Source organism: Nicotiana sylvestris, chromosome 10 (assembly GCF_000393655.2).
Source record: "Nicotiana sylvestris chromosome 10, ASM39365v2, whole genome shotgun sequence".
NCBI classification, from domain to species: domain Eukaryota; kingdom Viridiplantae; phylum Streptophyta; class Magnoliopsida; order Solanales; family Solanaceae; genus Nicotiana; species Nicotiana sylvestris.
In genome coordinates, this window is record NC_091066.1 from 32,811,438 (window position 1) to 32,839,362 (window position 27,925).

At 35.0% G+C, this 27,925-nt stretch overlaps 1 protein-coding gene across 2 annotated transcripts; it reads left to right on the forward strand.

Moving 5' to 3' along the window:
• Nucleotides 1-10,070: 10,070 nt before the first annotated feature.
• LOC104223188 (probable nucleoside diphosphate kinase 5) lies at nt 10,071-20,697 on the forward strand. 2 transcript variants are annotated; one of them, XM_009774561.2, is made up of 5 exons: nt 10,071-10,297; nt 10,446-10,538; nt 11,473-11,697; nt 13,291-13,398; nt 14,791-20,697. In XM_009774561.2, the coding sequence occupies exons 2-5, from the start codon at nt 10,459-10,461 to the stop codon at nt 14,909-14,911; spliced, it is 534 nt and encodes a 177-aa protein (XP_009772863.1). In that variant the 5' UTR covers nt 10,071-10,297; nt 10,446-10,458; the 3' UTR covers nt 14,912-20,697. The 2 variants fall into 2 exon arrangements, with proteins under 2 accessions (XP_009772863.1, XP_009772865.1); XM_009774563.2 differs by having other exon boundaries at nt 10,071-10,258.
• The last annotated feature ends 7,228 nt before the right edge of the window (nt 20,698-27,925 follow it).

A 27,925-nucleotide genomic window follows, 5' to 3' on the forward strand; every position in this document is an offset into this window, starting at 1 on the left:
ACACCTTTCAACAGGCTATCAAATCAACTAATACAAGACCAAACTTAATTATATATCATTCAAACACTAGTCAACTATTCAAACCAACCAAAGTGTTATTACCATTACCAACTAGGACACTTCTTTCACCCATAGCTATTTTCAACACAACTGATGCTAAACAAGAAAATCAAATCACTCAAAACTTCAGTTTTATGCTGTGACAATCAGCCCATGCTCTATTTACGAGTCAAAACATTTCTAATGATAAACATTGCAAGCATATATGAAATTGAAGGGAAACGACTAAGACTCATTGTGAACATCTACAGTTCTTGATCAATTTCAGATTCCAAACTTCAAATGCACTTAAGTGATGTCCATAGTGTTTGACAATACCTGGAAAACAAAATGACAGAAAAGGAAGAAGGTCAGCAATAACAGGACAGTGTCAACAGCAGCAATGGAACAATAGTCTCTCAATAGTTCAAAATCAGTTTTAGAAACCCAAAATCAGACCATATTCAACCCAGGTGCAAGATGTAAAACTTTCAGAGATTTAACTAAATGAAGAAGATCAGAAATCCCCAGCTGACACAAAATTATATCAACTTTTATCAAAGAAATATGCTGGAAATTAGTACAGTTTCAGAATTCTCATCTGTTTTTGGTCTCAGAATTTTTATCTCTTTTCAGTCTCTTAGGTCTGCCTTGAAAGGAAAGAAAAGCTGCCTTTATAGGCAAGCTATTAGGGCAGGCTTAAAGAATTCAAATTTTGCAATTAGACCCTTTTTACATTTGCAATATAGCTTAGATATCCCTAGGCAACTATCAGATTTTCGGTTAAGTCCTGATGACAGCTTCTGGGAAGCTTCCTATTTCAGTTATAGAGAGATTCTTTACCTAGATTTCCCAATTTACCCTTTTAAACCCTGTTAATTACCTTGCCAACCACACAAACTTGGGCTCAAAACAACCGGGCATCTTGAATTGGGTCAGAAATGACTCAAAAGCCCAAGGCTAGTTCCAAATCAGTCCAAATGAACATTCAGAAACTCAAATTCTGACCCAAAAAGCCCCAACAACACGAGTAAACAATTTGACTCTGCGCTGACTATTACCGTGACAATTATGAATTAAAAGTAACAAGATCATTAATAACAAGGTTGACACAGCAAAATCAACCCTAAGTGGGTTTGGAATAGTTAAACAAAAATACTAACAAAGTCGTGCTTAATGGATCAAAAATAGTTAAAGAAATCAATTTGGGAAAACAAAGCTTAACGGGGAGCACAAGAACACAACCAACTCTCAAACAACACAATTAATAGAGTTTTAATTGAATCGACCAGAAAAAGGAGGAGAGGTGGACCAAGAAATGAAGGACGGACTCACCAACTGAAACTTGAACCTTGGGCTTGGGACTCTGAAATGACGTCAAATACTTGTTTTTTATCAAGGAACAACACTGCATGTATGGGTTTGGGTTTGGCTTTAAAAGTTCGGGCTTCAGATCCTCGGATTTTTCAGCCAAATTTGAGGTTAATCGTGTGCTCTTACGAAGAACACACGAATAAACTCAGATTCGACACAAAATTTTGCCAAAACTTGACTTGGGGTTTCTGGGGTTCGTTTCTGATCTAAGATTCGAGGAGCTGGGGCAACATTCGAGGGAAACAGAGTGGAGATCCGGAACGAGGGGGTCAGGGTGGTTCGGTGGTGTGATTTTGGTGGCGTTTAGAGGAGGCGCCTCCACCGGAGGCCAGGGATTTGGGGGCGGCTCAGCTAGGGTTTCGGGGTGTTCTGGTGAGGGTGTTGAGCAGAAGGGGTTCTAAGGGGGGGAACAGGTTTCGGACATATAAATACTCCTAGGGGTTCAGTTCTGAGCCGTTCGATCAAGGGGAAATCAACGGCTCAGATAAATACTTATTGAAACGATGTCGTTTCGTTTGGGGGGGAGCCATACCGGGTTAGGGTGGTTTGGGCCGGGTATTGGGTAGTTTCGTTTGGGCTGGGGAAATTTGGGTTGATTTTGGCCCAGATTTAGATCTTCTCATTTCTTTCTTTTTCTTTTTCAATTTCACAATTCTTTTTCTTTTTCCAAAATTAAAATAAATCCTAACTTAATTAATAATAATTTTTAACTAAATTAACCTACCCAATTAGATTAATCACTCATCATGGTATTTACAATAATTAATTAAATCCTAAATTTAAAGAAAAATTACATAATTCAAGATTAAAAAGTAAAAATGCAAAATGAATTATTTTTTGTGATTTTCATTTTTTATAAAACAAACTAATTTGATAATTAATCTAAAAATATATAATTAAATCCTAAATGCAGATGCAACATATTTTTTGTATTTTTCATGAATTAAATAAAATAAACGTGCACAGACAAATGCAAATAATTAACAGAAAATGCCACGAAATCCAACAAAATTGCAAACACTGAAAGAAATTATTTTGTTTTGAATTTGTTGGAGTAATTCATATAGGGCAAAAATCACGTGCCCACACTATGATCCTCATCCCTGGTCCTGCATGATTTGGGCTCATTGAGTGTAGGGCCTTTAGAGGATCCGCAACTAAAAGTGGCCGGCGTTTTGCGTTTGGCTTGTTCTTCGAGCCCAGTGGCTCACTCGTTGATTGCTGGTTCGTTTCAGTAGCCAAATTAGCCCAAACGTGTGCGTAATTTTAAAATCATGAAAGCTTGATAATTAATTAGTGTTTGACGTTTAAAATCAGAGCTTTAATTTGCTAAGTCAAGCTCATTCCATGGTAGCATTAGTAATTGGCATTAGTTGAGTGGCTTAAATAATGTGGGGCGTAAGAGCTGGGCCTAATGCAAGCCCAGCTGAGAATCAATCAAACTCAGGCGCTTTTCTTCTTCAATTATTTCGTCAATTTAGTTTTCCTTATGCAATTGGTTCATGTGATGAATTTCAGTTAATTAGTATGGTCGAACTATGAGCTCATGGTCACTAAAACTCTGTAAGTTTTCTTTAATTAATGGATTGGGTCTTTGATTAATGGAGGTGAGCCATATTAGATGAGATATATAGTTTATGGCCCTTCGAAATTTAGTTTGAATTCCCTTTTTAAATTGGAATTGAGGTGCGCCGTGCCAAACAAAATGATAATTGCATGGCCCTCGTTTAATTAATCTTGTTTTGATCCTTAGAATTCGAGGCGTGCCACCTAGTTGAATTTCCATGGCCCTCGCAAAGTTGCAAACGCGTAGTTGCTTTAGGCGCATTATTTTAATAATTTACCTTCCTAAACTCGGGTGCGCATTTATGTGACCCAAATTCAAATCTCAACAATGTTAGATAAAATATGTTGCCGACCACGGGTGCATTTATGTGACGTGGTTCAAGCCGTATTTTTGATAACGTTGAATTTTTCTTAAAAAATTAATTGAACAAAGCGGTTATAAAGTTAAAACTGCACATAGGTTTTACAATGTTTTAAATCAGATAATTGAGCCAATTATAATAGTTGAGCGACCGTGCTAGAACCACGGAACTCGGGAATGCCTAAGACCTTCTCCCGGGTTAACAGAATTCCTTACCCAGATATCTGTGTTCGCGGACTGTAAAACAGAGTCAATCTTTCCTCGATTCGGGATTTGAACCGGTGACTTCGGAAACCATAAATTATCCCAAGTGGCGACTCTAAATTTAATAAATAAATGATCCCATTTCGATTGTCACTTTAAGTTGGAAAAAACTCCCTTATATACCCCTTCTCGGGGGGTAGTGAAAAAGGAGGTGTGATAGGCTTTATCGTAGAGCCGTTATAAAATATAGCTATTCTATTGTCTCTCTTGTACCTCCGATATTAAGAGTGATCCTGCAATGTTCTCAATCACTATGTCCATAATTTTTTAGGTCCAATAATCAAACTCCTAATTTACTTAGTTGATGTATCTCTTTAGGTTCATCTTTCCTCTGATCAACCTTTATGTAGGCTTATGCTATCTTTCGATGTGCGGCTCATGGTATTAGTTATTACTTTAGCCTTCCATGGGTGCTACGGAATATCCATGATACAATCTTTTAACAATTCAATCCTTTGTCTATACCCTAGGCTCAATTCTTTCTTTTAACTTATATCGGAGTCTTCTACGGCTGATACCACTTTTGTCAACATATATACTGCATAGATAATACTCTGAAACCTTAAGGGTGTTCATAATGTAACTAACTCTGGATCATTGATCGAATAATTCCTTTCGTTCCTTCTCAGCTTCCTTTAAACATAAGCTATTACTTTTCCTGATCTTTCCGCCCCCTTGTTGCTTGCATACTTAGCTTATCTTAGTTCCCATGCATGCCGAAATTTTTGTGCAACTCCTATGATCTCAAGTATTACTTTTAATTTTATTTCCCGATCATTAGCCACGGTAGGTGCCACTTTGTTATGGAGTGCGTACAATGTTGTTATGAGACTGTTGGTACAAGACCATTTCCTCTTTGGGTTACCTTAGGTTGAAGCCTCTTTCCTTACATCCTCATCTATTCTTTCATTGTAGTACTTAGAGAGGACCCTCTAATTCTTGGAAGGCTGCAAACTTATTACATCGTTTACCCGGCGGAATTTTTGATGTTATTTTTTACTTGTAATTATCCTTACTTACTTACCTTCATGCTCTTGTGCTCATAGGGTTGCTTCTGAGCTGATATTTTAATTGTCTTCCCAGTGGCACTCTCTTTTATCTCCATAACACTCATACGGTACCTTTAACTACCCCAACTCCTATGACCTATCTTAATATTTCTCAAGTGTTACAATGACATTACTGCGAGGCTGAATTCACTATATTGGGTTTTACTATGTTTATCTTGCACGATCTGCTGACTCATTTGTAACCTCCTATTTAGCCATAACTAAGCTCTTCCTGAATCAATTACCAACTACTCATTGGCCAATTCTCATATCAATGTTCCACGTAATCTTTTTTTTGGGTTATTTCCTTTGTCTTAACTTACATCTCATACTGGTTCCATATCTACCAATAACATCTCGGGTAGGAACCCTTACTTCCTTTTTTTCTTTTAACGTCGCATTTGCATAATATTTTGGAATCGCAGCATATCTGTAAGATTTGAATAAGTACAATATCATGCCCTTCTCTTTTTTTTATCGCATTTTTTCTTTACCATTCCATAGTTACTAGAACCACTTAATTTTGACATAATGCCACATCACTCTATATTCCCTCCTTTAGGGGAGTACTAAGAGTTGGAGCCACGACGATCTACCTATAGATGTTTTACCTTTTTATCTTTGGCGTCTTTTCACATTATTGATGACCCTTACTCGCCTTGCAGTAATCCTTATGTACCAAGGATGACAAAATTCCTTACTCGTGAGGGTGACACTTAGTATAACTGGCACATACAGTCCCTTAAGCTTAACTTTGCTCACATTGTTTACTTTAGGGAAGCGTTTTCCTAAATGACCATTTTCTAAATTTCTCATGAATCTTCTTCTGCTGTCCATTCTATTATCATTGGAACGCAATCTAAAATTCTCATGATGTCGATCATTATCAAACCACTCAGTCCCTAATTCATGTTTAGTTTATCTTGTTCACCAATCCATACTTATTTCTATTACTTTGGGGTCTAACTTTTCCTTCTGGTAATCACGTTAGAGTCACATGCTTATTTCTCGAAATGAGGATATGACTTTGTGGCCTATACTCTTTTATTGTCTCTAGGCCTATCACATCTCGTCTCTTCCTTCACCTGATTATAGGCTAAGTAATACTGTCATTTTTTTAATCTACCGTTGTTATCCATGTATCACATCTTACTTATAATGCTTCCTCATCTCTCTTCTTATTTCTCTGCTAATATTTCTGCGTATCACTTTCTTTTGAAGACTTAAACAAGACATTCTTTTGATTTTAGCTCTCCTTGCTTTATTCATTGACTCTTCGGGTTGCCTAACATTCTTGCTCTACTAGATACGGGATCCACACTAAGATAATATTTATCCCTTCAAGGCTTCCGGTTCCTATCTTTATTGTACTCATATCTAGTTGTACTATTTTAGAGTGCACCATCTGGGTGTCCCACAAGGAGATCTATTAGCACATTTTCACTATCCTTCGAAAATGTCAACTAACGCAAACAATCCATTCACCATTTTGGGTCACTCTGACCCCAGCCGGATCCTTATATTCGTCCTTCTCTTATACTACTTTTGTTATTCTTGGAGGTAACTCAAAACGGCTTATATCTCTCTTCTTGAATGGTAAATAATGATAATCTTCATTAACTGGGTACCTCATACCCTTCTTCACCTTACTTCTTTTACTTATTGAAACATGTCTCTTCCTTCCGGTTCTGCAGGAGTGGATAAGTATTCTTGCCTTAAAGCTCCTTATCAAGAACCTTACACCTTTTAGTACATGCATGATCTGCTGAAGACCTCACATTTACTCATCATAAGCATGATGCAAAATCGAGTTTCTCTGACTCAACACTTCCACAGTTATATCTCGTACCAACCGTCTTTCTGAATGTAGGCATCGTTGTATTACGAATAGGATAGAGTTTAGGAAATAGAGTTACTGAGCTCTACCACACGAACTAGAGTAAGAATAAAGAGTGATAGCCCTAAATGCCTTGTAGCCTCCTTCTTATAAGTGTGGTGCACGACACACCCATAAACACTCTACTAGACAGGACTTGTAGACTCCCTAGGACAGAACTGCTTTGATACCACTTTTGTCACGCCCCGATCCTGGGGGGCGAGACTGGCACCCGGTGCCTCACCTATCCTTGCGTACCAACTTGCGACTAAGGGACTCTGAATATATAATGTCATACTTTGGCCATGGGCCACATTGCAAGATAATTGTGAATGCATACTAAACATCAATATAAAGCTGGGCCGACAAGGCCGTCATAACTACTACAACTGGCCAACTAACAAAATATACATAGGGCTACAAGCCCAATATACTACTGACAGGATATGTCTACAAGCCTCTACTGACAGATATACTGTGATCGGAACAGGGCCCCGACCTACTCATAATATACATACATATATACATAAGATGTACATAAAGCTCTAGACCTGGCAACTCCGTAGGGCATGGATCTTATAGATCAAGCTAAACTCAGGCAACACCTAATGAGGAGATCTACCCATCTGTCTGTCTGAACCTGCACGCATGAAATGCAGCGCCCCCAGAAAAGGGACGTCAGTACGAAATAATGTACCGAGTATGTAAGGTAATATACTGAAAGTTGCAACTGAACTGATAATATAATAACTAAAAGTAACTAGGAGTCAAAGATAATCTAGAGATATGCTCACCCGCTGATACTGACTCAACTATCTCAATATAGTAAGTAAAATAGATGTCCGACCCTATAAGGCTCAGTGTATATATATATATATATGATCTACCGTATTAGACTCGCTCATAGGCGCTCGGCCATACTAGGCTTTGTATCTCGGTTAACTGGGCTCGCTCATAGGCGTTCGACCACAGTAGGCTCGGTATATAACTTACATCTGATTAGAGGTTGCCCAATAGGGGCCTACCCATCGATTATAGCTCGATTGTAGTGAAAATACTGTAATATTGTGTGTATATATATATATATATATATATATATATATATATATATATATATATATATATATATATATATATATATAGACTCTCTGCTCTCTTGACTGGAAGACGACAATACTCAACTGAATATAAAGTCCCGACAAGGGAGAATACTGTCTTTTATGAGAGTAGGAAATGTACATAAATTCAGGAATATGAACCTCTCTTTATGCCTCATTATCAAACTCGTGTAATTACGAGATCATACCAAAATGAAGGAAGGGCTTAGCCTTAACATAACTGAGCCGATTCTCTTGACAATCCTTCCAACCCAAGTCAATTGCGACAACATGTAACGACGGATCGAAATAGGAGAAAATTCACATGATATTCTTGAAAAAGATTGCATCGTACTCCCTTAAAATCACAACATCCCGTTGCCATAACATTACATAGTCTCATATGATTTTTGTAGCAGAATCCACGTTGCTAATCATTCTGAATGAGTTGCTATAATATTGAGTAATATACTCATATGAATGTTGCTGAAGGAAAACGTTGCTTGTAGCATCTCAATTTGCTATTTTAAGAGACCTTTTACACTATACATGAAGCCACCTCATCCTTTAATTATGACACCTATTGTATGCACTTTGAGAGTCACATTTGGTGCCTTTGATGTTGGTTCCAATAATTAGCTTAATTTACTTGGTTAATCTCCCACTAAAATCCATAATTACCTAATTATCCACATAATTAAGAATTATCTCAAATTACTTAAAATATTCATTATTTTTTAGCACACTTTATACACCTCACTATTATGGTCATGTGGTACCTTGTATGACACTAGTCCATAAATACGGGGTATTATAGGTTGGACCGTATTTTATCTCCAACTTTGACGAAATTTATTTTCTTCGATTTGCTTACCCTCTCACCTTCACGAATTTATTCATCAGATGTTTGAAATAGCATAATGCTTATAATCTCATTCCCGAACTTACTTTGATTAACTTACGACGAAATTTAACATACGAAAAAATGCAGGATGTAACAAATAAAAATATAATAAAATAAATAAAAAGAAAAAAAAGGTTGATAGAAACAAAAAAGGAAAGGAAAAATTACTGAGGAATAATTTGGGAAATATAAATTTATAGTAAGAATATTTGTATCTTAAAAAAAATAATTTTCTGCTTCTGCTAGAATTATATATATTTTTTTAAACCATAATTTTTTTGGTCAAATACCTTAAGAGCATGTTTGGAAAGCCACCTTGGAAATGGATTTGGGTGTAATTGGGTGTAATTACACAATTTGACATGTTATTTTGGTCAGGTAATTACTTGGTCAACATAAGATTGAGTGTAATTGGAGGGGGTGTAATTACACTCTCCAATTCTCAAGGGGGATGAGAGAATTGGTGGTAATTACACTGTGTAATTACAAGGTTGTCTTTTAGTTTCTTTCCTTTTTGTTTTTATTTTAATTTATTTTTTTATAACTTTTTATTTCTATTTTTTAATTTTTTAATTTAATTTTTACTTTTTAATTTCTTTTGAAATTTTAAAATATTTTTTTTGTACATTATTTATCTTTTATTTCTCTACATTTGCTTCTTGTGATTCCATGTAATTGCTTATATTTTATTTTTTATTAATTTTATTATTCTATTTTTTGAAACTATACTTCCTAATATTAGAAATAATGAGTCATTAACAAACTTGTCATATAATGAGTGATACAATTAAAATGAAAAGTTGTTGAATGTGGTTATAAGCTTATTATGTTTCCTAATCTTAAGTTGTAGTGGAACTTACTACAACTTAAATTGTGTTATATTCATGGTTTCAATTTACTTGTTTTAGTAGTATTGACTCACATTGCATGTTGTTCATGTTTTAGTTAGGATTGATAGTTTAATTTTGTCAAACATTTGAATAATGTTATGACATTATATTTATAAATATTAATTTATTTTATCAAACATGAATTCCATGATGTTCTTACAAAACGTATATTTTTAGTTTTTGTAAGTATCTAAACTAAATATCATTAATTTGAAATATATATATATATATATATATATATATATATTATTTTTACAATATTAGTTATAAATATATGATTACTAATTAATGTATATTCACGAAAAAATATACATCTTAAATGCCAATTATATGATTACTAATTAATGTATATTCACAAAAAAATATACATCTTAAATATACGCCTATAAAAATTTATAGGCCTATATTTATTATATTAACTTTTAAGTTTTGATAATTACTTTATTTAAAATTTAATTTAACTGTGTAATTATACTTGTGCAATCAAACAGTAAACGTGTAATTATATTATAATTACACTATGATAAACAAACAGGTCATCATAGTTATATAACTGCGTAATTATTACCCTAGTAATTCTAATTACATGGCATGCTCTAAATTGGCTTTCCAAACAGGCTCTAAATTGTCTCGTAGAAGCTTGGCCGAATAGTTGACTAGGCTATGGATTTTCAATTTACGAGTCCAAGTATTTTCACCCCTCAGTCAAAGTTATGGAGATGGATTCTTTATCCTAACGCCATTCCCCGACATTTGCCTTCGTGCTCGCTTCATTAAAAAGCGAAGTAGTGCTGTAACATCTATTTCCCCAATTGAAGAAGAGAGCTCCAATTCTCTGGTATTCCCCGGCAACTACAAGTGAATTATTCCAATCTTGGTACTTTTTGAGCTAAAATTTTCAGTGTGCCATGAAAATTTCAGTCTTGATTGCTTCTGCTATACCCTGAATTATCTTGTACTATTAATTTCTGTACCATTTGGTCATGATCTTGCCTAACATATGACACATTCTCTTTACTTTTCAGTTTGACACTTCAAATGACTCATAAACTCACTGCGTTCTTCACAAAAATCTTGCTTCCGTTCTTCATAGTGTCCACTCTCTCTCTTCCTAACAGGTGAGCACTGAGCAGAGTTAGAATTTAGCTCTAGCTGTTAGTGTTATTTGATTGCTTCTGTTATTTTATTTTATTTTAACCTCGTTAAGTAACTCTTCTTTCCTAATTTGCCTTAGTAGACGCAATATTTAGTACTGAGCTTGAATAGAGTAGAATAGATAGAGGATTCATATAGTCGGTCCAAGTTAACGCCAACAAGTTCGGGACTAAGGGGGTAATTCATTGATGTATACAACGACAACAACAAACCCAGTGAAGTCCCACAAGTGGGGTCTAGTCTTACTCCTACCTTGGGAGGTTAGAGAGGCCGTTTCCGGTAGACCCTCGCCTCACTAAGGACATTGATGTATAAGTAATGTCAAAGATTCTGACTTTCTCTGAGGAGCAAGTTCCTGGAGAATCCTTTATAAGAGAGCACGATTTTATCTACTTAATTATGTGTTCAACACGCCCTCATGTGCTGGCCTGACATTTTTTTATGGGCCACACGTGGAAATTTTTTTTATTATGGGTGACGGTGAGTTCGAACCTAGACATTTGCTTACTCTAATATCATGTTGAAGCGTGTGACCATCTTTTTGTGTTAATTTTGCAATTATTTGCCTTCTTTCTTATTTTTCTTTCTCTCCATCATTGTTTATTCTGTAACTATTTTTTGTTGCTCTCACACTGAACTTAGATTTCTCGCAACTTAAAAATTAATCATGCAACTAGGCTTCAATTCGTAATTAGTTGGGTCTGCATATTATTTCTTTATGTCCATTCCACTATCTTCAATCGGAGTCGGCGATATGAATCTTAAAATGATTAAACAGAAAAGAATAGGGAGAATGAAGGCCCTTCTTAGGGGTTCGACTTGTTGACCATTGTTCTCTTTGTTTCCTATATTACTCACGTTCTGTGCTTCTCTTTCTTCAATGCTCTAATGCTTCAGATATTCAGCAGATGCTTCTACAGAAACAGAAAAGACATTGGCTATAATAAAGCCAGATGGAGTTTCTGGAAACTATACAAATTCCATAAAGGAAACAATTCTTGATCATGGATTCAAAATCACTGAGGAATTGTTCATTCAGCTTGACGAGGATCATGTGAAAAGCTTTTATGCTGAGCACTCCTCAAGGAGCTTCTTTCCAAGCCTTGTTGAGTACATGGCCAGGTAAACTTTCCCCGCCTGGAAATGGTATTTGATTCTGAATTTTCTAGTAAGCCTCATTCTGTTTCTTAGACAAGGTGCCTGTTAGTGCTGCTGCATTATTTTTTTCTTTTTTCTCCTTTTTATCTATTGCTTCAAACTATTTACTGGTTCTTTGAAGAAAAATAAATTACATCTTTATAATATAGGCTGTAGGCTAGTTTGATTTGGTCTCAAGTGGTTGTTGAGAACATCTATACTGTTATATGGAGAAGTTACCGAAACAATTTGTTGACTCTTGAAAATGGATGATATCCGATGTTGGTTGTTGCAAGATTCCTGGAGGAATTGCAGCCTAAACCGACTGTTGTATCTGCCTCTAGATTGGAGCTATTATATGTTGCTTCTAACAGTATAATAGAAAGTAGTATACTCAGACCTTGGATACAATTTAGACTTGAGGTTCATAAACGATCGGGATGACTGGAAGGTGGTATAGGTCGACCAATTTTTCTCTATATTACATGTTTTTCAGTATTTGGGACAGGAAGCGGACACCCTTCTTTGGCTGAGGCAGAAAAAGGGGAGCTTTAGTGTTTTCTACTCACTGCTTGTTCAGCTAGTGGTGATGCATGACGTTTCCATGATAGGCCATTTTCAGGACAAAGGCAGCTAATTTGGTTGGAGAATGATAAAGTAATGCAACATGCAACCTGGATAATTTGCGAAAAATGGGGAGAACTCTGAGTGACGAGGATGAAGAAATATGTGAATTGCCTCCTTTTGCATTGTGAGGTGGAGCATGTTTAATGTGCCGTTTGGAGTGAGATAGGTTTTGCAAAGAGCCAATTTTGGAATGTGTATCATCGTTGAAGGTGAAGGGGAGCCTTGCGTAACTGGTAAAGTTGTTGCTATGTGACCTGGAGGTCACAGGTTCGAGCCGTGGAAACAGCCTCTTGCAGAAATGCAAGGTAAGACTGTCTACAATAGACCCTTATGGTCTGGCCCCTTCCCCAGACCCCGCACAGAGCGGGAGCTTAGTGCACTGGGCTGCCCTTTGTATCATCGTTGAAAGGGTTCTAAGTATGCATGGAAGTCTTAAGTTATTTTGTTGGTGTATTCAGAGGGTTGAGGCGCTATTGATTGAAACAAAGGTTTGTAAAAGATCTATCTTCATCAATAAAGTTTTGTAAATGATATAGAAAGCTTTGGAATCTTTGGAGTTCGTTAGAGATATAATTTTGTATGAAATGATGTAGAAAGCTCTTTATCAAAGAAGTAAATAACATAGAAAGCTATGCGAATCTTCTTTGAGTGCTTTAAAGATGTAGTTTTATATAATTGATATAGCACCAGCTTGGTAACCTTTTCAACCATTCAAATAAACCCTTCAGTTTTTGAGAATAAGGGTCTTTTTTTATCTATCCACTTGATAATCCTTTCATTTCAGTGGCAGAAGTAGAGAAATAAGTGAAGATCTGTCTTTTGGACTTCGCTATTATGTATTTAGAATAGTTTTGTGGACTGATTTCTCATGAGAATTTTTCGCAGACTGCTCCTCCTCTCTTTTCATCCATTTACTACAACATTTTTCCTTGATTGACCATTTATCGTCAGTGGTCCAGTGTTGATAATGGTTTTGGAGAAAGGGAATGCCATAGCTGACTGGCGTGCATTAATTGGTCCAACAGACCCACTCAAAGCAAAGGTTACTCATCCTTACAGGTACCTTCTCCTCTCTTCCTTTTTTATTTTTTAAAATTTTCGGCTCTGTTATTATTACATAGGTCATACAATTAGAAGATTAGAAAGTTAAATAGATAGTTTGTCTTACTTACAAAAAAAAAAGGGTACTACCGCATTTCTCAAAGATTTGCTTTTGAAAATTGAAACGTTGTAATGTATGTGCAACTCTCGATTTCCCTTAGTCTGAGGTTGCGTTTCTGCAAAGAAGCTGTCTCCTTCATGGCATTACTTTGTAACATTTACTGATATTCTTGCAAATTCTGAATCTTCTCCTCCCACATATGTTAAAAGTTTATCTAAAACAGCTAGTTGCTTCTTTTCTATGTTATTAGCTTTTACAAGTTTTGTTTTCCTACCTTACAAGATGTTGAAGTTGTCGGTAATGCCTATGACTTTAATGACCCCATACATAGTTAAAGGAATTCACAGTCTAAGTTACTTGTAATGGCACCTACGTGGTGCTGTTTTCATTAATATACGTACCCACAACAGAAAAATAAATTAATAAATAAAATGTACCAGTGTTATTAAAAGCGCTCGCTTCTTGCTTTAAGCGATGAGGCGAGGCACAGGGTTAGCGCTTTTCTGCTAAAAAAGCGACTCACATTCAAAAAGCGTGAGCTTTTCTTGCTTAAGCGAGAAGCGAGCCGATAGAAAAAGCGAGAAAAAGCGTGCTTAAGCGAGCAGAAGGCATCAGCTAGGGTTTTTATAAAAAATTTTGGCAAATAAACCATCTGTGAACAAACAAACATACGCGACTTTTTCTCCAGCGACGACCACTGCTGCTTCAACGACTTCTTCTCCAGATCTCGGTATGTTTCTTCAACTTCTTCTTCTTCTTCCGTTCTTCTGTTCTTCTTCTTCTTCTTCTTCTGGTCTTCTTCTTCTTCTGTTATTCTTTCAATTTTTTTCACTTTTAAGCGCTCATTTTGTGCCCTAAATGACTTCTTCTTCTTCTGTTATTAAAAGTGCTCTGTTTTATGCTGCTGTATGCTCTGTTTTCTGCAATTTATGTTTGTTTTCTGTTTTCTGCAATTTATCAGTTAATTAATTGTTATTTTTTTTTTTTTGGGTTGTTGATTGTAGTAAATTTAATTTGATTATTCAGTGGCATCAAGCCATTTGCTTAATATGTTATTTTTAATGAGTTCTTAGCCATTTATCTATGCCTATTTTATTTTTTATTTACGTGTTAAATTGTGCTTCACATGAAAAAAGCGCGCGCCTCGCTTCTGTGAAGCGAGGCCTCGTCGCTTTTTTGCGCTTAACGCTTTCCAAAACACTGCCTTTTACATTTGACAATCATTGTCAGACATTTGTTCATTCTTGGTAAGATATATGTTTCTTAACCTGTGTCTTTATCACTTTCAGTGTTAGAGCTATATGTGGGCTGGATTTACAGAAGAATTGTGTTCATGGTTCTGACTCACCTCAGTCTGCAGCCCAGGAAATAACTTTTTTCGTTGAAAGGACATCATCAGGTCACTACTAAGCCCATTTTATGCATGTTTTTCTAATTATGTGTCACGACCCTAAAACCGACCCTGTCGTGATGGCGCCTATCGTGAAACTAGGTCAGCCTCCACAACTCCCGATTCAAACCATTATTCTATAAAAGTCATTTGTTAGCCATTAATTGACAAGAAATCTCCTAATATAAGTTTAAATAACCAGTGTGGAATAAATACACAAGCCCGACATCTGGGTGTCACAAGTCACGAGCAACTACAACTCTGTCTCAATACAATAAAGTCTAAACAAGATTGGAAGACCATACTAAATAAATCTAGGAAAGATATGAGGGAGAAGAACAGGGCTGCGAACGCCATGCAGCTACCTTGTCGACTCCGATGAACCTGCCACTGAGTAATCAACACCCGCTACCGGTTTCAGAAATACCTGAATCTGCACACAAGGTGCAGGGAGTAATGTGAGTACGCCAACTCAGTAAGTAATAAGAGTAAATAAAGACTGAGCAGTAAAAAACACATAGTCCATGTCATAACACCACAATAAGTACAGTGTGTTTCCAAAACAGTATATAAATCAAATCATTTCATTAAAAATCCAGTTTTCGGTAGAAATCGTTTGAAGATGTGTAAAAATCCATTTAAAATATCTTTCAGCAGTTTTCAAACAAGTGATGAAACAGTGAGTAGAAGTGATGAAAACATAGTCGGCCCCTCGGGCAAAAACTCACTCGTATACAGCCGCTTGGGCACAATGAATCATAAACCGTCCCTCGGGCAAAATATCAACAGAACCAGCCCCTCGGGCTACCTCACAATCACTCGTAATCAGCCCCTCGGACTACCTCACAATCACTCATATACAGCCCCTCAGGCAACAACATGAAACAACAACAGCCCCTCGGGCAATAACATATCACTCACACTAGGTACCCGCGCTCACGGGGGGTGTTCAGACTCTGGAGGGGCTCCTACAGCCCAAGCGTTATAACAAGCCATCTTGTGGCATAATCAATCAGGCCCTCGGCCTCTCATATATCACAAATCAGTACAACATGCTGCGGCGCGCAACCCGATCCCATGATATCCTCACAACGCAGGCCCTTGGCCTCACTCAGTCAGAAATCTCTCAAGCCACTCGGGCGATAGTAAAATAGGATGCTCAGCCCCAAAATATCATTTAAAATATCAAAACAGTGTAAATATGGCTGAGTTGTGAAATTAGTAAAGCACAGCATGACTGAGTATAGATATTAAGTCAAAACAGTGAGGAATAGTAGTAAAAAGCCCCTAAGGGTCCAAAACAGTTGGCACGAGGCCCAAATATGGCATTCAGCCCACAACATAGTAATACTTTCCAAAACACAATAGTATCAAATAGTTTTCAATCAAATACGCGACTTAAAATTCGTACGGGACAGACCAAGTCACAATCCCCAACGGTGCACGCCCTCACACTCGTCATCTAGCGTGTGTGTCACCTCAAAGTAGCACCACGATGTGAATTCCGGGATTTCATACGGTCCAAGCTCTAGCATGCGATGCCTTTGCCTCTCGACTCGGCCTCCAAATGCACCAAATCTAACCAAAATCAGTTTCACATCATTAATATACGCTAAAGGAGCAAAACCCAAGCGAAAATAATCAAATTAACTCAAAAATCCCGAAATTAGCTCAAACCCGGACCCCGGACCCCGGGCCCACGTCTCGGATTTTGATAAAAATCACACCACTAGAATCCTTATCCTCCCACGAGTCCATACATTCCAAGAACATCAAAATCGGACCTCAAATGGCCCCTCAAATCCCCAATTTACACTCTCTAATTTCAAGCCCTAATTCCCCTATTTTAGGCTTTAAATCCCACTAATTTCATGTCTAAATAGCTAGAAATCACCATAGAATCGAGTATTGAGTTCAAAAACCTTACCTCCAAGTGTTTCCCTTCGATTCCCTCTCAAAAAGCTTCAAAGCCGTTCAAAAATGGTGAGAAATGGGCTAAAAATCGCGGAGATGAGTTTTTATTCATTCTGCCCAGGTGCTCTCTTCATCGCAAACGCGACCGACCATCCTCTCGCGTTCGCGTAGGCCAAACTCAGACGACCTCCGCTTAACCCTTCGCGAACGTGACAACTGTTTCGCAAACGCGATGCTTAACCAGCTCACTCCTTCGCGAACACGGACCTCACCTCGCGAACGCGTAGACTAAAGACCTGGGGTCCCCAACTGCCTCACTCCTCTTCGCGAACGCGACCCCACTCACGCGTTTGCGATGCACATGCTGCCTTAACCTTCGCGTTCGCGTCCTCTCCTTCGCGAACGCGTAGAACAAAATCCACCACCACAGAAGACACCCTCCGCGAACACGATGAACAAACTCTCTGCAATAGAAAACCAGCAAAAATCTGCAACTCCCAAAACCAAGAATTGGTCCATTAACCACCCGAAACTCACCCGAGGCCCTCAGGACCTCAACCAAACATGTCAACACATCCCATAACATCATTCAAACTTAGTCGAGTCTTTGAATCACTCAAAACAACACGAAAACACCAAATTAACCTCGTATTCAAGCCTAAGAACTTAGAAACTTCCAAATTCCACAAACAACGCCGAAACATATCAACCTTGTCTGAATGACCTGAAATTTTGCACACACATCACAAATGACACTACGAACCTACTCCAACTTTCGGAATTCCATTCCGACCCCAATATCAAGATTTTCACTACCGACCGGAAACTCCAAATTTTCAATTTCGCCAATTCAAGCCTAAATTTACCACGGACCTCCAAATCACATTTCGGACGCGCTCCCAAGTCCAAAACTCACCTAACGGAGCTAACCAAATCATAAAAATCTAAATCCGAGATCGAATACTAAAAAGTCAAAACTTTGTCAAACCTTTCAAATTTAAAGCTTCAAACTGGGAATTGTTCTTCCAAATCTATTCCGATTATCCTGAAAACCAAAACCGACGATTTGCATAAGTCATAATACATCACACGGGGTTAGTCATGCCCGAGAACTGGCGAGCGAAGTGCAAGTGTTCAAAACGACCGGTCGGGTCGTTACATTATGTGCATGACGTTTCTCTTTCCTCAACTCTTTACAATGAAAAGAGAAAAAGGGTGATGGTATTCGTTCTTTTTTGGCTGTGACATGTGTGATGATATTTGGTTTTGCTGGCTGTGACATAGCTGGTCAGCAGTAGTTACTTTTTAGATCCTGCTTGAAATTCTTGAAAAGTTATTTTTATACCAACTGCTAATTACTGCTACTTCTTTGGCACTTGTCTCTTCTGAGATTTTCTTGGCCAAAGAAGTGGGTGCAAGAAAGGAAATAAAGCATTAGTTTGATATTTATCACCCAAATTGATTATTTTTGCATAAAATGCTAATGTAGCTTTTAGCTGCATTCTGTAGCTGATTATCAAAGGCAAATTTTGAGTAAATTGCATTTATTGGTTGTCAGTATAGCCGAATTGCATCAAGGTGCTTTCACACGTACCACATTTAATTAACCTTTTAGATTGAGACAAGTGAAATTAGTTGCTCTGCCTGTTGGTTGACGGAAACAAGGATTCTAACAGTTACACCGGCTTTTAACACCCAGTGCCCCTTCTCTGTTGCTTCTTCCCTTGAACTTCTAAATGCTTCCTTAAAACCTGTAACATTGTTATGAATGCATGTTCAACCCCCTCTGAACTAGATTAAATTTCCAGGATAGGAGATGAGATAATAAGATCTACGTCTGACACTTTTACTTTTTACTTTGGGGGTGGGGAGTCACCGGATCATATGGTTTGAAATTTTTGTTTAATTTGATCAACTTCAGCATAAAATGGACTAAATTAGCTCATTTCAAAATTTTATAAGATTAAAAATGTTTTGAACACGATAAGAAGGGACAAAATTTGAAATTATTCTGGAACACGTGGATAGAAAGTTAATAAAATCTACCGATCAGGGAAAAATAAGTGCAATGAAATCCCTTCATTTTGATGGAAGTATCCCGAAACAAATGTCTTATTTGACATTTTACTTTTCCTGCTTCTTTTAAAAGTTGTTTGGAGAACTAGGTAAAATGTCTGTCTCTCCATTTTAAGCGTCCTTCGCCAAATCCCCACCCCAATCAAAAAGAAAAGAAGAAAAAGCATTAGAAGAAAGAAAGAGCACTAGTCTTTTGCTTGTTTGATGTACGATGTAAACTCCCTGTAGATTCTACTAACTAGAAGTAAAATGGAAAGGGGAAATAAATCTGGTGTCAGAAGTTTCCGCTATGTATCTTCCACTTAAAATCAATGAACTAACATCTTATCAAAGTCAAAACTGATCACCTCCATATATCTGTCTTCCATTGTAAGAATGGAGAAACTTTTCAAGAGATAACTTTTTTGCAAGATCAAGCTTAGCAGATTGGTTATTGGGGGTGAGACAGTAGACTTCATCTTGGCAGTTAACTGAAGATGGATGGTGCCTATATTATATGGGTAGAGTTGTCAGTATCTTCGACATGGAACATATATAATGTGTGTGCGAGTGAAAAACAATATAATGTCAACAAATATTATATCCTAAACTCATAATAATGAAACTACAATGAGTTCAGAACCTTAAGGGGTCGTTTGGTACGAGGGATATTTTGGATTAAGTTTGGGAATAAATTTATATCGTGTTTGGTTGGCGGTTTAAATTTATGGGCCAGGATATCCCATCTTATCCAACATTATTCCATCAAACTTGAGATTATTTTATCCCACCTCCCATGTGGTATAAATTAGTCCTGGGATTATAATCCTGTAATTCCGGGATAATTTAGTTCGCGTACCAAACGACCCCTAAAGATTGAATTCATCAAAGTTTAAATTATGGATCCGTCTGTGCAGTTATGGGAATTCCCTTATCTAGTGAATGTTGAATGTTGTGGGAATTCCCTTATCTGTCTAAGCATGGACATACAACATTGTGAACCATGGCAGAGTATCTTAGTGGATCAGTATCAATATATCCATATGAAAGAACAGATTTCACACCAGATGATTGCCTTCGGTATTAGCTCGTTAAATCATTCCCTTTGTTTAAGAAGCCGGCTGTCTTCCAATTTACACATTTTAGATCATGTGTTACACAGACGTACTAAAGTTTGAGCCTCCGAGGCGTTGCTATATTATATTACTGCCTCTTTCTATGGCATGTTTTGGCTTTCTACTACTTTTATCTTTGATTCGTCCCTAGTAGTTTGACTAACACTGGTCATCAGAACACCAACGCCTTGCTTGTTTTTATTGGGATTAAAATGTCTGAATCTAAATACATGATTCAGAGATCGTCTCCAAATATGAAAATTAGATAATTAAGACTATTTGTTTTTTCAACTTTTGAAAAATCTTTATTTAAAAGTCACTGATGAACATAAAATTCATATAAATTGGTAACTCAATATTACATCCACAAACTTTTATAGAAAATGTAAATTTCCATGTTATTGGAAGAACTATTTGCGTGACGAAATAATCGATGCTAGTGATAGAAGTAGTTGGTGGTGGTAGTTGACAGTAGTGGTTATACTGAATTAAAGCTGGTTGTGAATGTGGCTGGTGGTGGTGGTTGCAAAGTGATATTGGCTGACAGTGGAGAGTGGTTATTGATTTTGAATTTTTTATTGTGTAATGAAGGTTTGTGGTGTTGTAAAAGATCACATTCTCAATAATTTTAAGATTTTGTAGAATATCTAAATGAATGAGATTCGAATGATTCTATTCAAACATCCATATTAAGTGAAAATAAATGCCCCTAGTTAATTATTTATCTGTTTCAATTTAAATGACACACTTTTCTTGTTAGTCCATTCCCAAAAGAATGACATATTTCGACAATTTAAAATTATTCAACTTTAAACTCTTTATTTTACCAATTTCTCTTAATGAGAAACTTTTATAACCATACAAATGTCATGGTCCCACAAAGTTTTTACCCCTTAAGTTTTTAAGACCACAAGTTTCTATAGTTTCTTTTTTTTTTCTTAAACTTGGTGTCGAGTCAAACTACCGTATCTAAATTAAAACGGAGGGAGTACTATTTAGTTAAAACAGTATGGGTTCGCCAGTTTTTAGATTGGTAATTAAAAAATAGTCAATGTTTGCAAAGTAATTGAAAAATAGCCACTATCTAATACGGAGATAAAACCTACAAAACTACCTTTAGCTTAAATACGAAAAAAAAATTCATCATAGTATGTTGGATTATAAAACTCTTGTGCATAAAACTCGAACATATTATGCTGGAATTCAAACTTCAAAGACACCTTTATGCGGATGCTGGAGTTTAATTTATAAAAGTTCAAACTCCAATATATTATGTTGGAGTTCACATACATGGTATTATGAACTCCAATATATTATGCTGGAATTCCATATATAAAAAGTTCGAACTCCAACATATCATGTTGAAATTTTTTCGAATTTTAACTTAAGGTATTTTTGTTCAGATTTTATTAGCGTATAAGAAAGTAATTAAATTTTAATTAATATTACAATAGTGACTATTTTCAATTACTAGTTGTAAATCAGGTTAATTTTGAATTTCTCCCTACTATTTATGTACTATTCCCTATTATCTGTCATGTTTCTCTTTTATCCGTCCCTTAAAAAATATTAAATAGGAGAGATTTTTGACTATTTACCCTTATTTATGTCTTAAGATATAATCTCTATTCATTTAATATTTACTCATAATTGAGGTATTTGTAGTCTTCAAACAGAAGCGGATCTAGGATTTGAAGGTGGCGGATGCCATATTTTCCTTTAATGTACACCTTGTAATAACTAATATAGAGTTTGTTCGAAAAGTTTGTTCGATTTATTTTCTAAAATTTATCCGGGCAATTTAATAAGTATTTTATTTGCAAATATAAAAATTACATCTCTTTCCCATATCCTATTTGTAGAATTTCACTGGGTATGTTATTGTTTTTGTATGAAAAATTATGTATCAGACATCAAGAAGCAAATGTAATTAGAAGTTTAAAGAAGGAATCACAAGTAAAATCGATATTTTGATTAGGGACTACATCCTTTTTTGTATGCAAAAAATAAATTTGCACAAGTAAATTAACATCTTCATAAGGAAATTCCACCAATCAGAATAAGAAAAATAAAAAAATATTTTTAATAGATAAATTTTACCCCTCAAGTAAATGTAGAATTTAATAAACTACAAGATCCCAAAAATTAAAATCATAAATCTCATCTTTTTCTAGGTAATGCTTGCGAAATATTCATAATAATTTAATAATCAAGAGATTTAAATGGTATTTAAGAATCATAGAATAGCACAAATTTTTATGTTATAATAAAAAGAAGAAATTATTATAATTAAATTTTTCTCAATCCAAAATTCCTATGAAGACCGAAATTTTTTTATTTTTAGAGAAAAAAATAAAATTTGAGATTAATAAATGCTTATTTTATGGAATTTTTAAAATTTGGAGGCTCTTTTTTGAGTGTTCTTGCTAAAGATCACATATAAAATAATAAAATAGAGAAAAAAATTTAAAAAAATAATAAACGACAAATAGAAAATTGGTAGGTAGCCAAAAAGGAAAATGATTGGGAAAAAGAAAATAAAAAGCACAATGAAAAGGAAAAGTCAGGCAAGGTCCAAGATAAATTCGAACTTGAATTTTATACGAGAAAAGTTTTCAAAATGGTCTGCCAGCCATGACACTTTTGTCTAGTTTGCTATAGTGGGTGGCAGGATCAAATATTTAACCTAGTGTAAAAAATTTTTTACATAAATATATAATAATTTTACCAACCTAGTGGGTGTCATACCACCCCACCCTAAAGGGTGGATCCGCCACTGTCTTCAAGAACAATTAATATTAAGGTAAAATAGAGAAAAAATAATTAATTTAATTTTGAACTTCTAAAACGATAAATAATTTGAGATAACTATTTTTACCAACCACCGCAAATAATTCGAGATAGCTGGAGTAGTAATAATAGATTCTATATGCAAATACAAACTATTCGTAAGTGCAGATGATCAACCAGAATAAAATCTAGCCTAGATTAATGCCGCGTGTCATCTCATTGCATGTTTTGCAGCTTGGCGTAATCAAGAATTTCATAGGGAACATCAAGAAAAGTCAATTTATTTAAAATAACATTAAGTAGGAGATAAAATAATGTAAAATAATATAAAAAATATCCAATGAAAAGCGAGCTAGTCAAAGTGAGAATAAAGGCACTTTACTATGGAGGAGACAACTCCACATCATATATAGACTTAGTTTAATTGAAGTAAGGTCAAGAGCATTCCACATCTAGCAAATTCTCTCGATATTAGTTAGTAAGATATGATTTTACAAGTCACTAGAATTCTAGTTGTTTACTCACATGGCCTATCTAATCTTTACTTAAACTTTTAAATTAACCTTTCTTGGTAGGGGTGAATAATTAATTTTCTCACTAATCTCTTTTTTTCAGTCTTACGTCAATCTCGAGGTAAAAAAAGCTTCTAAGCAAATTTTATGACGGTGATTCTTACTCCTTCCGGTTCACAACAATAAATAATTTTTTATTAATTGTTTTCACACAAATTAAGAAATTTAACTTTTAACATTAATTAGCAATAAAATTAACCATATTAACTTTTACTATCTCTTCATATAAATACTCCTAACACATATTCAAACACTATTTACTCCAAGGGCAATGTAGGAAACAATTAATTCATTCATTCTTGAAATCTGAAAAAATCAAGTATTTTGAATCACAAAAAAAAAATCAAAAAATCACTTATTGTGGACCGGATAAAATACTATTTTCCTTCTTTGTTTAATCCTAATTGAGTTGTTGCAATTAATTTTTTAAGCATTTTGTGGTCTAAAAATCTTTCAATGACGAACTTCATGACGTCAAAGAGTTCTTATTATATATATTTGATTACTTACTTCAACTCCCCATTGGTTAACTTGTAAAGATTCCTAACTTGGCAACACATGTGTCTATACCAAAAATAAAAGTACGTGTGTTGTGGTATTTCTCACATTGAATTCCCTTAAACAGTTTTTTTTGCATGTTTTTCTATTATTTATATTTTGACTTTAGTGAAAGTCATGGCTCAGTCACTAGTGATTTGAACTCTCTGACTTAAAGAATATAAAGAGTCGTTTGGTAGGTGTATAAGAATAGTACTGAATAGAGTGTATTAGTAATAATAAGATTAGTTATACTGAGATTATTTCTTATAGATTGTTTGGCTTAGTGTATTAAAAATAATATGTATGGCATAATTTTTTTTTTTTAAATTGTTTGTTACAAATATGTGTTCCATATTCTTTGGAAAAGGTTTTGAAAGGACAGTTCCATCGTTATATATGCTTGTCCATATATTAAAAATCATGGTATTGCAGTTAGAGACGGATCTAGGATTTGAGGTTTATGAGTTTCTACCGTAATTTTAATTAATATGCAATAATAACCGGGTTCACAGTTAGATATTTACAAATATTTAATGAATTTCTTAATATAAATACAGGGTCTACGCAAAAGTTACTGAGTTCTCGGAAACACGTATTCTGTACTCTAGGTCCGCCCCTAGTATTGCTAATGCCATGATTTGCTACGTATAAGAATAGCACTGAATAGGGTATATACTTATTAGATGTATTAGTTATACATAGGTCGAAAAATATTATTAAATAAAAGATTAATAATATCAAAACTAAGATATATGTTATTTTTCCTAATCCTACTAAACGACCCTTAAGTGTATTATGAGCCAAGATAGATCTATCTAGAGTGAAGATGGCATATGATCACATGCTAATTGTCTCCTCGTAGAAACTTCATGAACTAAGCGTACATATGGTTTAAAAGATGGACATCAAAGAGAGGGTTAATCATCACCACTAATTCTTTAAGAGCAAATTACTGTGCATATTATTGAAACTTGAAATCCAATCATTTCAAATATTATACTCTTGTCAATGGATGAAAGACAAGTCAACTAAACCTCGACTTCATACACGTGTCAATCTGACATAATCAATGAGCTTTATATTTGTTGCTACTTGTGCGGTTCTATCTCCACGTTCTCTATGTGGTCCTTTTCTTTTTTAATTTCTTGAATGGTAGTCCGACGCACTAAGCTTTTGTTATGTGCGGAGTTTAGGGAAGAGCCGGATTATCACGATTTATCGTATGCAATCTTATCCTATATTTCTGCAAGAGGTTGTTTCCACGACTTGAACCTGTGACCTCCTGATTACATGTCAACAACTTTATCAATTACGCCAAAGTTTCTCTTCTCTTTTTTTTTTCTTTTATTTCTTATTTCTTGGAGAGGATTTATTAGGTGCTTAAACGAATTCAAAAATTTAAATCGCTAATTGTGAATTATCAAGATTCACGACATTTATTACGGATTACTTATTACTTTTTCCAGTCCATTTTAATTGATTGTTTCGCCTTTTTTTGTAGTACATAATATTTAATTTTTTTTCAAAAATCAAAAAAGAATTTAACTTGTTTTTCCAAACTTTTTTTGAAGCGATAGTTAGCCCTTCAGGCTCTGTCCGGAGCATGAAATACTTTAGTATTTAATACACTGAATAGATTTCAATTATATTAAAATGACAGCAAATGGTAGATGGATTATCAAGTAGTAGGTTAATTATTATTTTAATCAGATTATCAATTATTAATATTTTTCGTAGACATTTTATATAAAACAAAAAAATGACGAAATGAGTGATGCAATTGGGCTTGGCACGTGTATAAACATATGGGCCTACTGAAGTTTACCTCCTTTTCTGGGAGATACCTTTTCACTAATTCCAACATTGAGCCCTTCTTGGCTCCTGTCCGTACCTATATTTTTCCGGGATTTTTTTATATATATATACAATAATAGAAATTTATTTACCTATTTATTAAGATTTTATAATTTTTAATAAATATTTAGATTTTTCTTACAAATTATATAAATTCCTTTTTAAAAGGCTTCCATCCCTTTATTAGTGCCTTCAATTAAATCATTTCTTCCCCTCCGGCCCCCCTCTCCTCTCTCCTCTCTCTTCTTTTTTCCTTTCCCTAATTTCTTCAGTTTGTTTGCCTAACACACTCATCCACAAATTGGTCCATTCGAAGACCAAAATACAATGATTCTCGAGCATACATATATATATTTTTGGGTTTTAAGTTTTTGTGATTCACTACATTGATCATGGATTACTTGTTACTCCCTCTGGTCCACTTTAATTGATCTTTTGGAATTTTTTATGGTCCACAATATTATTTTTTTGAGATATCAAGAAAAAAATTAACTTCTTTTTTTCAAGTTTATTCTTGGAGTAAAGAACCTCAAAGTATTTGTTATAATTTTAATGAACAAATTAAGATTAATATGATCAATTTCATTATTAATTAATGCTAAAAGATAAATTCCTTACTATGTGTGAAAACAGTAAAAAATCAATTAAAGTGGACTAGAGGGAATAATAAAGAGCATTCTTGGGTTAACTTAAAATTTTACCAAACCAGCTTAAAAGCAACACATTGTATTTATTTGTTACACTATTCGTCCAAATTTATGCGTGCACTTTGATTGAGAATGGAGTTTAAGAAAAGAAAAATATATTTTTATGGTCTTAAATAAGCTATAGTTTTCGGAGAACATGTGATGGTAATTAACTAATACTCCTATGTTGATTATAAGAGGCTTGGAGCATATTCTATTACAAATGAAGTGAATTATTACCAACAAGAGTTGTGGTGCAGTAGTAAGTACTCTTTCATTCTTAATTAGAGGTCTCAGGTTCGAGTACCCCCAAATATAAGACTTTTCAGCGTGAATCCAGATTTAATCGGGCCCCAATGCGGAAACCGAACACCGGAAAAACCTAAAAAAAAGAAAAATATGAAGTATTGAAATTTGGGGGTTGGGGGGTGTGGGGGGGGGACACAGTACAGTATTTTATTTCTACTTTTATTTCAGTGGCCATATTGTAGAAGAATCTTTTTTAAATTTTTCTACTTTGGCTAGTTATTTAGCTAGAGCCCAAAGAGAAAAGGCCAAACTCCTTTGGAAAAGAATGATGGGTTTCTCATATCTCAATAAGTGCTAATTGAACTTCAAAAGATCATTCATATCCATAAAAATTACTTGTGTCCAACTGCTCTTTGACAACCAAACATCCCTCAGTCACTATGTCTCTTACCGACTGGCCCTTTTTTGTGGCTCTGGTCGGTACACAACTTATTGGAGAAAAGGAAAGAATATTTACGCATATCATGTCGTTAACGGTAAAATATAAAATTTATAATTAAAGAGTTTCCAAGTACAGAAGTTGTCATTTTTTTTTTTGAAATAAATTAAGTGAGCGTTTGGACAGAAGAATTGTAAAAATGAAAATGGTATTTGAAAATTAGAGGTGTGTTTGGACATGAATATAATTTTGGGCTTTTTTTGAATTTTTGTGAGTGATCTGAAGTAAATTTTTTGAAAAAAAAAGCATTTGGAGTTTTTCAAATCTTTGAAAAATTTCGAAATTCATCTTCAAGTGAAAATTAAATTTATGGCCAAACACTAATGTCGGAAAAAAAGTGAAAGCCAAACGGGCCCTAAATATGACAGTGTCATATAAAACGTAATTTAAAGGATGCCTAAAAAAGCAGACTATATCTGATGTAATTCTGAATGGATTCTCTTTTATTCCTGGCGTGGTTAGACCACTAATGATAATTAATCAGAATGTTAATGCCTTTGCTGATAAGTGGAAGGAAAGTATTAAGGATAACAAAATATATTTACCCCCTAAAAGAACAAAAGAAAGAAAAAAAATAAGCGAGTTGTTGGTTATTTAATTAATTAGCTCTTAACCCACGGTGGATAACAGAATAAGAAAATAAAATTCAAGAATGAGATTTGAAAGCAAACTTATAGCTACTACAGTACTACTAATGCGTATTCATTAAGTTGGAGATATTTGTTTGATGTCATTAGGAGGGATAGTCATACAAGTCGTG